The sequence below is a fragment of the Solanum verrucosum genome, unplaced genomic scaffold (assembly GCF_900185275.1).
Source record: "Solanum verrucosum unplaced genomic scaffold, falcon-dt-bn FXZP01000133.1, whole genome shotgun sequence".
Classification (NCBI taxonomy): domain Eukaryota; kingdom Viridiplantae; phylum Streptophyta; class Magnoliopsida; order Solanales; family Solanaceae; genus Solanum; species Solanum verrucosum.
The window spans coordinates 1,228,715-1,242,629 of record NW_026020355.1 but is presented as its reverse complement, the minus strand read 5'-3'; the positions used below and the strand labels follow the sequence as shown (position 1 = coordinate 1,242,629).

Below are 13,915 nucleotides of genomic sequence, written 5' to 3'. Positions count from 1 at the left end.
ACTTCAGAAAAAGTTTCACAAAGTGAGGGCAGAGGATTTTTTCCTAGGATTCGCGACCTGACCTCGTCAAACTCTCGGTTTAATCCTGCTAAAAAAAGGTAAACTCTCTCATTTTCTTCCTTTTTTTTGCTTTCACACTATCCAGAGAATACTCCCACTCATCATTGTAACACTGGTCTAACTCCTGCCATAGGACACCATTTCATTATAATAAGTAGTGGCTTCATTCTCACCCTGCCTAGCTTGCCATAGTTTAATTTTTAACTCAAAAATTTGAGAGACATTTTCTACATCAGAATATGTCTCCCTAACGGCTTCCCACACATCCTTAGCAGTGGGCAAAAAGAGATAAGATTTACCTATGATTGGTTCCATGGAGTTTATTAACCAAGCAATCACGAGTGAATTCTCTGATCTCCAGGAGTTCATCTTTGGGTCTCCAACTCCCGGCTTTTTTGTCTCTCCGGTCAGATGTCCCAGCTTTCCACGGCCATCGATTGCAAGTTTTACGGACTGTGCCCATTCTAGATAGTTCTTCCCATTTAATCGATGAGAAGTTAACTGGAAGGGCATGTGAGAAGCATTGCCTCCTTGTGTCATCAGATTTGCTGCAGAAGAACTTTTGTCTTCTATTGATGTTTCAGAAAGATGCTCTCCGTGAAAGGTTGTTTTACCCATATGATATTAGGGGAAAAAGTCCTGCTCTAATACCATGAAAGTTTAGATACTGCAAAAGTATATTTTATTCATAGTGTTTGTACAGTATTTATCAGAGAACAAGTAAAGACCAAATAAACTAATCAATCCCTAATTCTTAGGAAATCCTTGAATCAAGGGATTTCCTCTAAACTATTTTCCTAGAATAATATATTCTAATCCCATATTTACAGGAGCAGATTCTAATCAAATCTGCCAGCTTTATTTGTGGAGCAGATTATAATCAAATCTGCCAGCTCAATAGTGGAGCAGATTATGACTAAATTTTTTGAAACTGGTAACTTTAGTCTATATATCCACAGGTATACTACAACAAAAGTGTAGTTCCCCTTCAAAAGTGTTACAACTTACAGAATAAAATAGTCTTAGTCTAAACTGCTGCATATAAACAATCTAGCACATCAAAGATGTCTTCTGTCCTAGTTAATATATCTTGTTTACACCAAAAATAGAAAAGAGCTAAGCAGTCCATCTTGATCTTCTGTAAGCTATTCTGCCGGTTTTCAAAACTCCTGTTGTTTCTCTCTTTCCAGAATGTCCACCAAATACATGCTGGGACAAGTTTCCATCTCTTCTCCTTGTCAGAAGCATTGCCATCTCTATTCCAGCTGCCCAGGACTCCTTTAATGCTACCTGGTTTCTCCCATCTTATCCCCTTTAGACAGCTGAACATTCTCCATAATTGTTCCGTCCATGTACAATGCAAGAAAAGATGGTTAATTGTCTCAGCATGTTCTTCACATAAAGTACATCTAGAAGCCAACTGATAGCCTCTTTTCTTTAGATTTTCATGAGTCAAAACCGCTTCTTTTGTCAATAACCACATGAAGCAGTTTACTTTGTAGGGTACTTTTGGTTTCCAGATGCTCTTCCATGGCCATTCCGTCTCCTGTCCAGCATTCTTGTTGAGTTCCTTATAAATTGAATTTACTGAGAATTGACCTTTGGTTCATTCTGCCAAACTAATAAGTCCTTCTTTTCGGTGAGGTTGCTGAAAGAGCCTACTGAATCTTGAAATTCTGCCACTTTGTCTATCTCCCAATCCTGAAGGTTCCTCCTTAAGAACAAATTCCATCCTTGTCCAGTCCACATTGTAGCCACAGTGGCCTGTTGATGTTGGCATAAAATGAACAATTCAGGATGCAACTGTTTCATAGGGACAGACCCATTCCACTTATCCTCCCAGAAGGATGTCTTTGACCCATCTCCCACTTCTACCTTGGTTCTGTGATATACTCATTCAACAATAAAAGTTCGGTTCTTCAGTACCGGGACCCTATTACCAAACACTGAACTGAATACTGGTATAGAGGAAATAGAACCGAAATCAAACTGAAGAACCGAATTATTTCAGTTCGTTCTGGTTTTACGGTGTTTATGCCCACCCCTATTTGTATCTCATTTCTTTTGCTAAGTTTAACCCCTTTTTGATGCTCCATAGTTCTGTAACGAGACTTGAAGTAGACTTTACCTTACTTGAGTAACCTAACATCCACTACCTTGATCATTTCAAAAACTATTACCTCCAAAAGCAGCATCTCCAGTTTGCATTTTGACACTACCATCAATGTTCAGTTTGTCTTCCTGCACAAGGTGTAGACCTAGCTATTAGTTAACTTGTTTGGAAATAGGGGTTTGACTAGGAGATACGTCAACAATTTCCCTAGCATACTTCATAATTTGTCTGATTAAGGAAAGTACATGTTTCGATCCCAACAAAAAACAAACATAGTAAAGCCATCAGAAAACAAAAGTACAAAACTACAATTTTCCTCTGCAAGTTTTCATACTTTGAAGTGTCTTTATAATAGTCTCACTAGATATAGTACTAAATACATCTTTGTCGACATTGTTTCGACTCATCGTCCCTTTCCTCAAAGTTAGATGAACTTTGAGATGTTGAACTTGGTTTTTAAGGGTTGGAAGGTTCTTTAGGAAATGATCTCTTCATTGAAATTTAAACTGAATTAAAAATTTAAACATAAAGTTCAACTCACAAACAAAAATAATGTATGTCTTCATTAGTGAATGTGGTTAAGTTTCTCCATGCAAGGAAGGAGGTCATTGGATCAATCCAACCTGGCATATTAACTTTTAATTAGTAAGGACTAGTATTGCTCAAAAAAAATTTTTTAAAAAGCAATCTATTGAGGTTTGAACTACTGACGTTCGTCCGAAATTTCATCCGCCTAACCAGAGAACCTAGATGCAATTTGTGACAAATGGTGTCATTTCTGTCTTTATTTACACTTTTTTATTTTGCATATTATTGATATATATATTTAGTAAAATTTCCTGATGAGGTGGTGTCAGATGACACCACATACATCAAGGTAAATCCTTCCCTGATCTAGGGCATCATCTGTTAGAGAAACCCTAGAACAGCACATTATACGAGCTTTGGTATAAGCATTCAAAATATAGGTGATCAATGATCAGTTTCAAAAAAATATATAGGTGATCAATGATTCTGCAATAATTTGGCAGCAGCAGAAAATGAATCCTTGATACTCTTGTTTGGTTACTTTTAAGTCTCTCTAACAATGATTTAACAAATTTATTACTTTATCAAAAATAATACTCCCTCCGTTCCATTTTATGTGGACCATTTGACTTGGCACGGTATTTAAGAAAAAAAGGAAGACTTTTTTAATTTGTGGTCTAAAACAATCCTCAGATATTTGTGATATTTGTGTGGTTGTAAATCATTTCATTAAGGGAAAAGAGATTTTAAAGTTAAATTATTTCTAATTATAGTAAGGTGACTTTTTTTTGGGACGGACTAAAAAGAAAAGGGTGCCACATAAAATGGGACAGAGGGAGTAGCGCATTATACAAGCTTTGGTATAAGCATCCAAAATATAGATGATCAATGTTCTGTAATAACTTGGTAGTATTAAAGCACATGTTAATTATTATATTAAGTTGATTATAGTTTGACCTATTCTTCAGCTAGTAGTCTAGCACTCATATATCTCTGCAAGTATTTTAGCACGTTTAGCACGTTTAGCACTCCTCTTTCAGAGGAGTCAGTTTAGGCAATTGGTTAGTCCATTCTTGTATATAAACACAACATTGGATCAATGAAAGATATATCCATCTCTTGATTTTATATGGTATCGGGAGCCCTAATATACTCTAAAGAGTAAGACCTTTTTCTTTTTTTTCCTTTTCTCTTCAACCCACCCTCCACAAATGGGAGATGCTACTCGCGTTGTTAATGCTGTCGAGGCAGTGGCTTAGAACTAATCTCCCGCAGTCACCCACCATGATCGGAGCTGAGATGATTCATACTAGCTTGGTTAGGTCAATATCTGTACCATCGCTTCTATTTGATGTAATATAGTATAGAGGCTGAAGGTGAGAAATCATCAATTAAAGTAGATGCAGCTTCCAGGCACTTTTTTCTATTTTTCGCTTAGATGTGCTCGGCAGATGCTAAAGCCAGAGCGTGATGGCAAGAATTGATCGAGCGAAGAATCACAGTTCTCAGCTATCACATTCAGAAAGACTAACATCGGCACAATGGTCGTTCAATTTAACCCTGCTTCCCAATTGCCCATAAAATTACATGGCAGTCACAATTTTGCAACGTGGAAGGCACAATTCTCCATGCTTATGCATGGTCATCTCGATGGGTCTACTCCTTCCCCATCTCGCACTATCACAATTGGCACAACCCCTAGTGCCAATCCTGCGTTTGCTCTTTGGTTTCGACAAAACCAACTCATTCAAAACGCACTTATGGCATTTGTTGATCCAACAATTGCCACAACAGTTGCCACTGCTAACTCAGCTAAGACAGCATGGTATGCCCTGCACACCACTTATGCGAATAAGTCTCAAACTAGAATTTTCAGTGTGTGTGATTGACTTATGCGTCTGAACAAAGACTCCCAACCAGTCACCGAGTATTTGCAAAGTGTTCGCTCTATTTCTGATGAACTCTCTATTGCTGGTGCCCCCGTCACCTACTCTAAACTTATAGTAAAGATCCTTAGTGGTCTGGGTCCAGAGTTTCATGGTATTTCTGCTGCAATTCGTGCTCGTGACTCCCCTATAACTTATGAAGAACTGTACGAAAAGCTTCAGGACCATGAACTTTTTCTTTAACGTGAGGAGACCAAAAACGTTCCTACCCATAGTATTGTTGCTGCTACATCCAACAATTTTGGTAATTCAAACTCTTGCAACGATTGTTGCCCCAACAATAACAATGGAAGCAACCAACAATGGCGGTCCAACAATCGCTTCACTTCACCCAATCAGAGAAGATCTTCGACCAACAACAACTCTTATGATGGTGTACGCTGCCAGCTGTGCAACAAGCCCGGTCATGTTGCAAGCGTTTGTCGATTGTAGTCTCACAATCATTTTGAGGCCAAGGCTAATTATGTGTCAAGCTTGCACACATCAGAAAATCCTTGGATTCTCGACTCTGGAGCATCTCATCACATCACTGTCGCACCCCAAAACCTGCAGGCATACAATGGCATGGAGCAAGTCTCCACGGGTGATGGTAACAAAATCCCAATAACTCACACTGGTTCTACTCATTTAAATGCATCAAATAAATCTTTCAAACTCTCTAACACCCTTTGTGCTCCCAACATTAAACGCAATTTACTCTCTGTCTCTAAATTTTGTCAAGATAACCTAACCTCTATTGAATTCTTTCCTTTTCATTTTTCTGTGAAGGACTTGGAAACGCGGTCTCCGTTGGTGAACGGGCAGAGTAGAGACGGTCTCTATGAGTGGCCGGACTTAACCTCCATCTCTCCTCCTCAAGCGCATTTGACTTCCACCACCACAACCAGTTTCACTTGGCATCGTGGGTTGGGTAATCCATATGCAAGAGTTTTACATTTTCTTTTGAATAAATTCTCGCTACCTTGCTCGCGGGAAAAAAATTCAGTTTGTAATTCGTGTTCTTCGAATAAGGCTCGTCGCCATCCTTTTCAGCAGTTCACTTTATCATGTACCCAACCTTTTCAAACAATCTTTAGTGATTTATGGGGTCGTTCTCCAGTTCAATCGATTGACAATAAATTACATTACGGTATTTTTGTAGATCATTATACCAAATACACCTGGCTTTACCCATTAAGAAATAAAAGTGAGGTTACCAACCTTTTCCAGAACTTTCAAGCATTAATCAATCGTCGTTTTAATACGAAAGTTCTCTCTCTATACAGATGGTGGTGGCGAATATAATGGTCTTGATCAGTACCTAAGATCTCAGGGTATTGAACATCTTTTATCTCCTCCATACACCCCCCAAAGAGTTGCTCTTGTTGAACGCCGTCACAGGCATATTATTGAGACGGCCAGAACCTTACTTCATGAAGCTTCACTCCCATCGACTCTTTGGTCTTTTGTCTGTCAACATGCAGTTTATCTCATAAATCGTTTGCCTACCCCACTTTTACAAAATAAATCACCGTTTCAACTATTGTTTGGTCAAGATCTGGATTACAATTCTTTAAAAATCTTTGGGTGTCTCTGCTATCCCTGGCACAAACCTTATTCCAAAAATAAATTAGAGCCCCGTTCAACATTTAGGTTTCTCTTTACTTCATCATTGTCATCAATGTTTTGATCCAAAATCTTCTAAAATATATTTATCTCGTGACGTGAATTTTTTTGAAAATAATTTTCCCTACCAAAATATTTTTTCAAATGTTTCTTCAACTTGTAAAACACTTGCGTGGGAAGGTTCAACTGAAACTAATCCAACATCCCCTATTTTTTCTCCTCCTATTAGCCACGACTTACTGAGTCCCATACTTATCCTGAACGCAGGTACCACCAACGCTCACAAAGACACCGTCTCCTTTGCTTGCGCTCCAACAGAATCTGCACGTCCAGGTACCTCTTCTCCTTCTCCTACACACTCCGTTGCCCCTCCTGATCTCACTGATACCCCGTTTTATTCCCCGCTGCCTCAATCATCAGCTTTTCCAATTGTGTACACTCGCAGAAACAAAACAATGTCATCTGATGGCCGAAACTCCGCTGCCCATCCCACTTCCTCAATTCCCCTACAACCTTCTCCTGAACCTGTTCAAGCCACAGAACCTCCACAACCTTCTCTTCCTCCACCAACTCGTGTTGTGACCCGCTCCCAACACAACATTCACAAACCAAAAACCATCCTTGATTTTCTGGCTCACTTATCCCCCACCATCACCCCTACCAGCTTCAAACACGCTAACAAACACCCAGAGTGGCAGAGAGCAATGAGAAGTGAATTTGATGCATTATTGAACAATCAGACATGGGAATTGGTACCACATGACCCCACAAAAAACATTGTTTCTTGCAAATGGTTATACAGGTTAAGGCGGAAAGCTGATGGGACAATCGACCGCTACAAGGCTCGACTTGTTGCAAAGGGGTTTACACAACGTCCTGGAGTTGACTACCATGCCACATTTAGTCCGGTTGTCAAACCAACTACTGTGTGCTTGGTGCTCTCAATTGCTGTCCATCAGAATTGGCCCCTACGCCAACTTGATGTCAACAACGCGTTCTTGCAGGGTCGTCTAGAAGAAGTAGTGTACATGGTCCAACCTCCGGGTTTTGCAGACAAGCAGTTCCCCTCCCATATAGGTCGCCTAGAGAAAGCCATCTATGGACTCAAAGCAAGCCCCTTGGGCGTGGTACAATGAACTCAAGACGTTCCTTCTGTATCTGGGATTTGTCAAGTCAGAATCTGATGCCTCACTTTTCATTCGCAAAGTGTGTAACAGCATTTTGTACGCCCTGGTTTATGTGGACTATATCATCATCACAGGGAACCACAACTCCGAGGTAAATCAGGCTATATCTTCTCTTGCTGGACGTTTTTCCATTAAGGATCTTGGGAATCTGCACTTCTTCCTTGGAATTGAGGTGCTCCGTACTGCCAAAGGTATTACCTTATCACAGTCTAAATACATACATGAAACTCTCTCCAAAGAAAGCATGCAGGACTGCAATTCAGCAAAAACCCCAATGAGTGCCACTGAAGTGCCTCAACTGAATGATGGCACGAAACCAACTGATGCCACTCGTTACAGGAGAGTTCTTGGAAAACTACAGTACCTATCTTTTACTCGTCCGGACATCAACTTCTCTGTAAATAAATTGTCTCAATTTATGCATTCCCCATCTGAAGTCCACTGGAAAGCACTCAAACGAGTACTCAGGTATCTCCAAGGCACAATTCAGCTTGCTCTTCACATTCAAAGAGATAATGATTTCAAGCTATACATGTACTCTGATGCGGATTGGGCTGGAGATGTGAGTGATCGAGCTTCCACTACTGGTTACATATTGTTTTTTGGCCAAAATCCTGTGAGCTGGTCCTCCAGGAAACAAAGAACAATTGCTTGCTCATCAACTGAAGCAGAGTATTGTGTTGTTGCAAGTGCACTTGCTGAAACCAACTGAATGACAAATCTGCTAAAAGAACTACATGTTTCACTTCCCCAAGCACCAACCATTTACTGTGACAATGTGGGTGCAACTTATCTGTGTGCAAATCCGGTTTTTCATAGTCACATGAAGCACATTGCTGTAGACTTTCACTTTGTTCGCAAACAAGTTCAGCAGAATAAAGTTCACATTGTTCATATCCATGCTGCAGAGTAACTCGCGGACACTCTCACTAAAGCTCTACTGAAGCCAGCCTTTGATAAACACCTATTCAAACTAGGCGTTGTTACACACTGCCTATCTTGAGGGGGCCGTATTAAAGCACATGTTAATTATTATATTAAGTTGATTATAGTTTGACCTATTCTTCAGCTAATAGTCTAGCACTCCTATATCTCTGCAAGTAGTTTAGCACGTTTAGCACTCCTCTTTCAGAGGAGTCAGTTTAGGCAATTGGTTAGTCCATTCTTGTATATAAACACAACATTGGATCAATGAAAGATATATCGATCTCTTGATTTTATAGGTAGCAGTAGAAATGAATCTTTGATACTCTTATTTGGTTACTTTGAGTCTCTCCAACAATGATAGCATGGTCTGGTACTGTATATATTTCATTTTACCGAGAAGTTACTTATAATTTTCTGTTGTTTGATAAGTATTGCTCATTATATAGGTATTACATTGGGTCAAACATCTTCCCAGATGTTCTATTGAATGATATTGCCGGACCAGAAGGAGATCCTTTGCTTCTGAGCCTGAAACTTGCTGTAGATGTATTGGTGCGTCATGGTGAACTAATGAGCCATTTTATATCGATGCCTTCTAACTAATTTAAATTGCTTCTCCATTTCCCTTCTATCTTTGTCTAGAAATTTTCTAGTCATTCTCTGTTCTGTCAGTTCTTGTTAGAGATTGCTGCTATTTATTGGAAGTTATAAATGCTAGACAAAAACTTTTGGAGTTATCATTTTAGCTTGTCCAATCTTTGTGCTTTGTCAGTTTGTCTGCTGGTCACATCTGTGCTTCTCCATTTGCTCTTATGATATAACTGGTGAAGGAAGATTTGGCCAATAACTTTAGGGTGAAGAAATTGTAGGAGTAATTAAACTTCAGCAGAAGCTTTATGAGATGACCCAAAGTAGAAATCAAGTTGTAAAGTTTACTGATAAAAAAGAAAAACAGAAACCAAATTGTAAAGTTTAAACAGAAGACATGTTATGTATTGGATTACTGCAGAAGGCTGCTTTTCGATGCTATTGCTTCATAAATATGATATCATTATAGGTAAAAGCACAAAATTGCTCGCCTATAGGAAGAAGTTTGTGCTATTTGTGTATTGAGAGTAAACGATTTGTAATAATATACGATTTGATAACCTACCTTATAAGGAAAAAAACAATTGTGATACCAATCTACCAAACTTACTGTGGTCATTTCACCTAGTCTATTCTTTTTCTGATGCCTAGCTTGACTGGGACTTAAAAGTTTGATATTACTGTATTTGATTTTGACAGGTTGTCTCCTGCCCTTGTGCTTTAGGCCTTGCCACACCAACTGCAATTCTTGTTGGAACCTCACTAGGTACATAATCAGATTTAAATGCTTTTGCTGTAGTTCACAGAATTTCCTCCATTCTCCCTGCTATGCTGCAATTGAGGACATACCCATACATTCCTTATCCTCTTTTGACATTCTTCCTCACAAAAGTATTCTCCTTGATGTATCTCTTGCTTTATAGACTAAACTGCTAGAGGAGATTTAGATATTCCAACCAACAAGCAGAAATGTGGGCTCCTTGGCTATCAGAAATGCCAATAATACAAGCAATTTCAGAAAAATTCCTAGCTATATATACTCCCTCCGCACAAGTTTATGTGACCCTATTTCCATTTTAGTCCGTTCAAGAAAGAATCTCTCCTTTATAAATTTGGACACAATTTAATTTAAACTTCCCATTTAACCCTAATGAGAAGCTTTTATTGCCACCTAAATGTCATGGCATGTGAGTTGCATTTGTAGGATGTGCGAAGGAAGTTTTTTCTCTCTTCTCAAAATTAGATGAAAGAAAGGCTTTTTTGAAGAGATAAGGACAGGTGGATAAGATCAAGACTTCCAAGAGCAGAGGAATTGGAAAAAAATGAACTGAAAAACTTGGCTTCAGAGTTAAATGAAGAAGTAGAAGGGGTCAGGAGTAGGGGATGGTCCAAACTTTGACTTATCAATGAAAGTCACTTTGACTTCATGGAATGCAAAGGGGCTCAACGACATTTCTAGAAGAAAGCTTGTTAAGAGTTTAACGCAGAGGTGGAAGGCAGATGTTTATTGTTTCCAAGAAACCAAATTGGAAAAGATGTGAAATCATGTGCTAAATAATTATGGGCTTGCAGATGGATGAGATGTGGATTTCTTGAGGCTCAAGGCAGTAGTGGAGGTATCCTGATTGTGGGGGATTGTAGAAATTGGGCTGAGGAACAAATGGATATAGGAAACTACTCTGTTTCCTACAGGTTTGACTGTGTACAATATTCTTTTAGCTGGTACCTTACAGGAGTGTATGCTCTTCACTCTGGATATGAAAAAAATGATTGTTGCGAGGAAATTGCAGCAATGAGAGGGATATGTGGTGGTCATTGGGTCACATGTGGTGATTTTAGTCGTTTACAACTACACTTATGGTGGAGAGAAGGGGTTGCAATAGAATTACAAACACAATGACTGATTTCTCCAAGTTGATTGAAGGGATGGAACTGCATGTTCCCCATTTAAATGGAGGCAGATTTACTTGGTTCAGAGGACCAAATCATAATAGCGCTGCTAGATTGGATAGATTTTTATACTCTTGTGGAATGAGAAGAAGCTTTCAAATACATAAGGCAGAAGATCCTTCCAAGATACTTCTTCTATGATAAATATCTTCTTGACTTTCCATTGAAACCCATCAAACTTTAATTGAGATATGCCATTGTGGATGCTAGCACAACTGGTGGAGTGAATTTGAAGTAGAAGGATGCCCAGATTACAAACTAGCATCAACTTAAGCTCCTTGAAAATAAGCTTAAATTTTGGAGCAAAGAGCAAAGAGAAGTTTTGAGAGTTAGCCAACAAGAAAAGCAACCTGCTCGGAGGCGAGGTGGGAGCACTACCTGCTATCTACCTGGGGATGCCATTGGGAGCAAAATCACAGTCCAAAGAAATTTGGAATTCTGTCTTGGAGAAATGTGAGAAGAAGTTGGTCAGATGGAAAGCACAATATTTATCAAAGGGGGGCAGGCTCACTTTGATAAATGCAGTCTTGGATACCCTTCCTACGTACATGCTAACTTTGTTCCCAATACCTGCGGGAGTAGTACAGAGATTGGATAAACTAAGAAGGAATTTTTTTCTGGCAAGGAAACAAGAAAAGAAAGGGATACCATCTGGTAAAATGGAAAGTTATGATCACGGGAAAAAAACGAGGATTAGGCATCAAAAATTTGAAGAACCAAAGCAAGGCTCTTAAGCTGAAATGGTTGTGGAGATATGCTCATGAACCACACTCAATGTAGAGCAAGGTGATTAAACTGAAGTACAGAGATGGATTCATGGGTCACCAAGGAAGCAACCAATCCCTATGGTGTTACTGTATGGAGATCAATTAGGAACTGGTGGCCTTTCCTAAGGAATCATACTACTATAACAGTACACAATGGTGTCAGGACACAATTCTGGAAAGATAGATGGCTTGGTAATCAAAATTTGTCAGAGATCTTCCCTGACATCTTTGACTTAGCACTATATAAAGAAAGAACAGTGGCTGAAATGTGGTCTCCCCAAGGTTGGGATCTATCTCTCAGAAGGAATTTAAATGACTGGGAAGTTTGTAGATTAGTTGAATTCTTTAGAAGGCTGGAATCATTTCAAGGTTTGAAGGAAGGGGAGGACTGCTTATGGTGGACAGAGCACAACAAAGGAAGATACAAAGTGAGCTCAGGTTACAAGGTCATGAACAGGGCTCCTCTAACCCTCAATTGGCCTTGGAGACAAATCTGGAAAACCAAAATTCACTCAAGGTGGCATGCTTCACTTGGCTGCTATCAAAGGAGGCAGTACTAACACATGAGAATCTGAGGAAACGAAACAACATTTTGGTGACACATTGTTGTTTATGTGGGGAGGCAGCTGAGACAGTTAAGGCATTTGTTCTTGCATTGCAAAATCACTATCAATTGTGGAAGATTTTCATCAATCTCAGAGGCATTCAATGGACAATGCCTAGCAAGATTGTTGACACTCTCTCAAGTTGGGAGGAAGCAGGAATTGAAGCAAAGAACAGAAGTTATTGGAGGACAATTCCAGCATGCATCTGGTGGACCATTTGGAGAGAAAGGAATGCTAGAAGCTTTGAGGATAGAAGCAGATCCCTACAAATGATCAAAACAGATTGTATTCTGTTATTATGTTTTTGGTGTACAAAGAGTTCCCCTGTAGATGCAGAAGCAATCCTAGAAGTATTAGAATCATGCTAGGCTTGCTGTTTTTGTTCCTAGATTTTCACAAGTTTTTGTAAAGGGGCTTCAGTACTACATAAGTACTGGTTTATAATACAAATCGTTACCTTCTCAAAAAAAAAAAAGAAGCAACCTGCTCAATTAACTGGCAGATCTGGATTTAGTGCAAGATGTCAGTGTCCTGACTGAGGAAGAAATGACAATAAGGGCCGCAATTTTGGTGGAATTAGAGGAGCTAGAAGAAAAAGAAGAATTCAGTTGGAGGCAAAAATCTAAAGTACTCTGGTTACAACAAGGAGATAGAAATATAATTTTTTTCAAAGTGTTCAGAAAAACACTTTGTGGATACTGGATTTTACATACTCGCCTTTTTATTTTCTCTCTTTAGTTTAGTAGGCAGTTCAGTTTTCATGGCGTAACCTTATACACTGCCAAATTGCTAAGCTTGTAATTATCTTTTGAAACTAAACAGGAGCAAGACAAGGACTTCTTATCAGAGGAGGAGATGTACTCGAACGCTTGGCAAGTGTGGATCATGTCATGCTGGACAAGGTGTTTAGTAGTTCTTCAATTGAGTACTTAGTTGCAAAATTTACTTCCGCAGCTAAAATCAAAAGATATGTAGTGATTTATTTGAATTACAAACCTGATCTCTGCTTGTAACTCTCAGACGGGAACTCTGACTGAAGGAAAACCTGCTGTCTCTGCTATCACGTCATTGGGGCATGAGGAATTAGAGATTCTTCAAATAGCTGCTGCAGTGGAGAAAACAACATCACACCCCATTGCTCATGCTATTATTAGCAAAGCAGAATCATTAAATTTGAGTATCCCTGTCACACGTGGACAATTGGCGGAACCTGGCTCTGGAACCATGGCAGAAGTAAATGGGCTCTTGGTTGCAATTGGAAAGCTGAAATGGGTTCAAGAACGTTTCCAGCATAAAACAGACCTTTCTGATTTGATGACTCTTGAGCAATCTGTGATGCATAAATCATTACAGGACAGTCAATCATCTAATCATTCAACAACAGTTGTATATGTTGGTCGGGAGGGAGAGGGTGTGATTGGGGCCATTGCAATATCTGATAAATTACGCGAGGATGCTGAGTCTACAATAAGAAGGTAACCTTAAAGACAATTTCAAGTGTAAATTTTTAGATGCATCTTAGAAGTTATAATCATCATTTGTCTCCCCCATGGCCCCACTCCTCACTTTTCTCCTTGCTGCATAGATATGGTACCCATCTTTAATGTGTGGTAGGTCATTAGCTTCTTAATTCTTTTAT

At 39.3% G+C, this 13,915-nt stretch overlaps 1 protein-coding gene across 3 annotated transcripts in view; it reads left to right on the top strand.

Annotated features, from left to right (window-relative positions):
• Positions 1-13,915, top strand: part of LOC125837667 (copper-transporting ATPase PAA2, chloroplastic) — an 87,547-nt gene that overhangs the window by 14,139 nt on the left and 59,493 nt on the right. For all 3 annotated transcript variants that reach the window (XM_049516751.1, XM_049516750.1, XM_049516749.1), the window contains exons 10-13: positions 8,813-8,918; positions 9,654-9,720; positions 13,099-13,178; positions 13,297-13,751. In XM_049516751.1, coding sequence (XP_049372708.1) covers positions 8,813-8,918; positions 9,654-9,720; positions 13,099-13,178; positions 13,297-13,751 — 708 coding nt within the window. The remainder of the gene's footprint in view (positions 1-8,812; positions 8,919-9,653; positions 9,721-13,098; positions 13,179-13,296; positions 13,752-13,915) is intronic.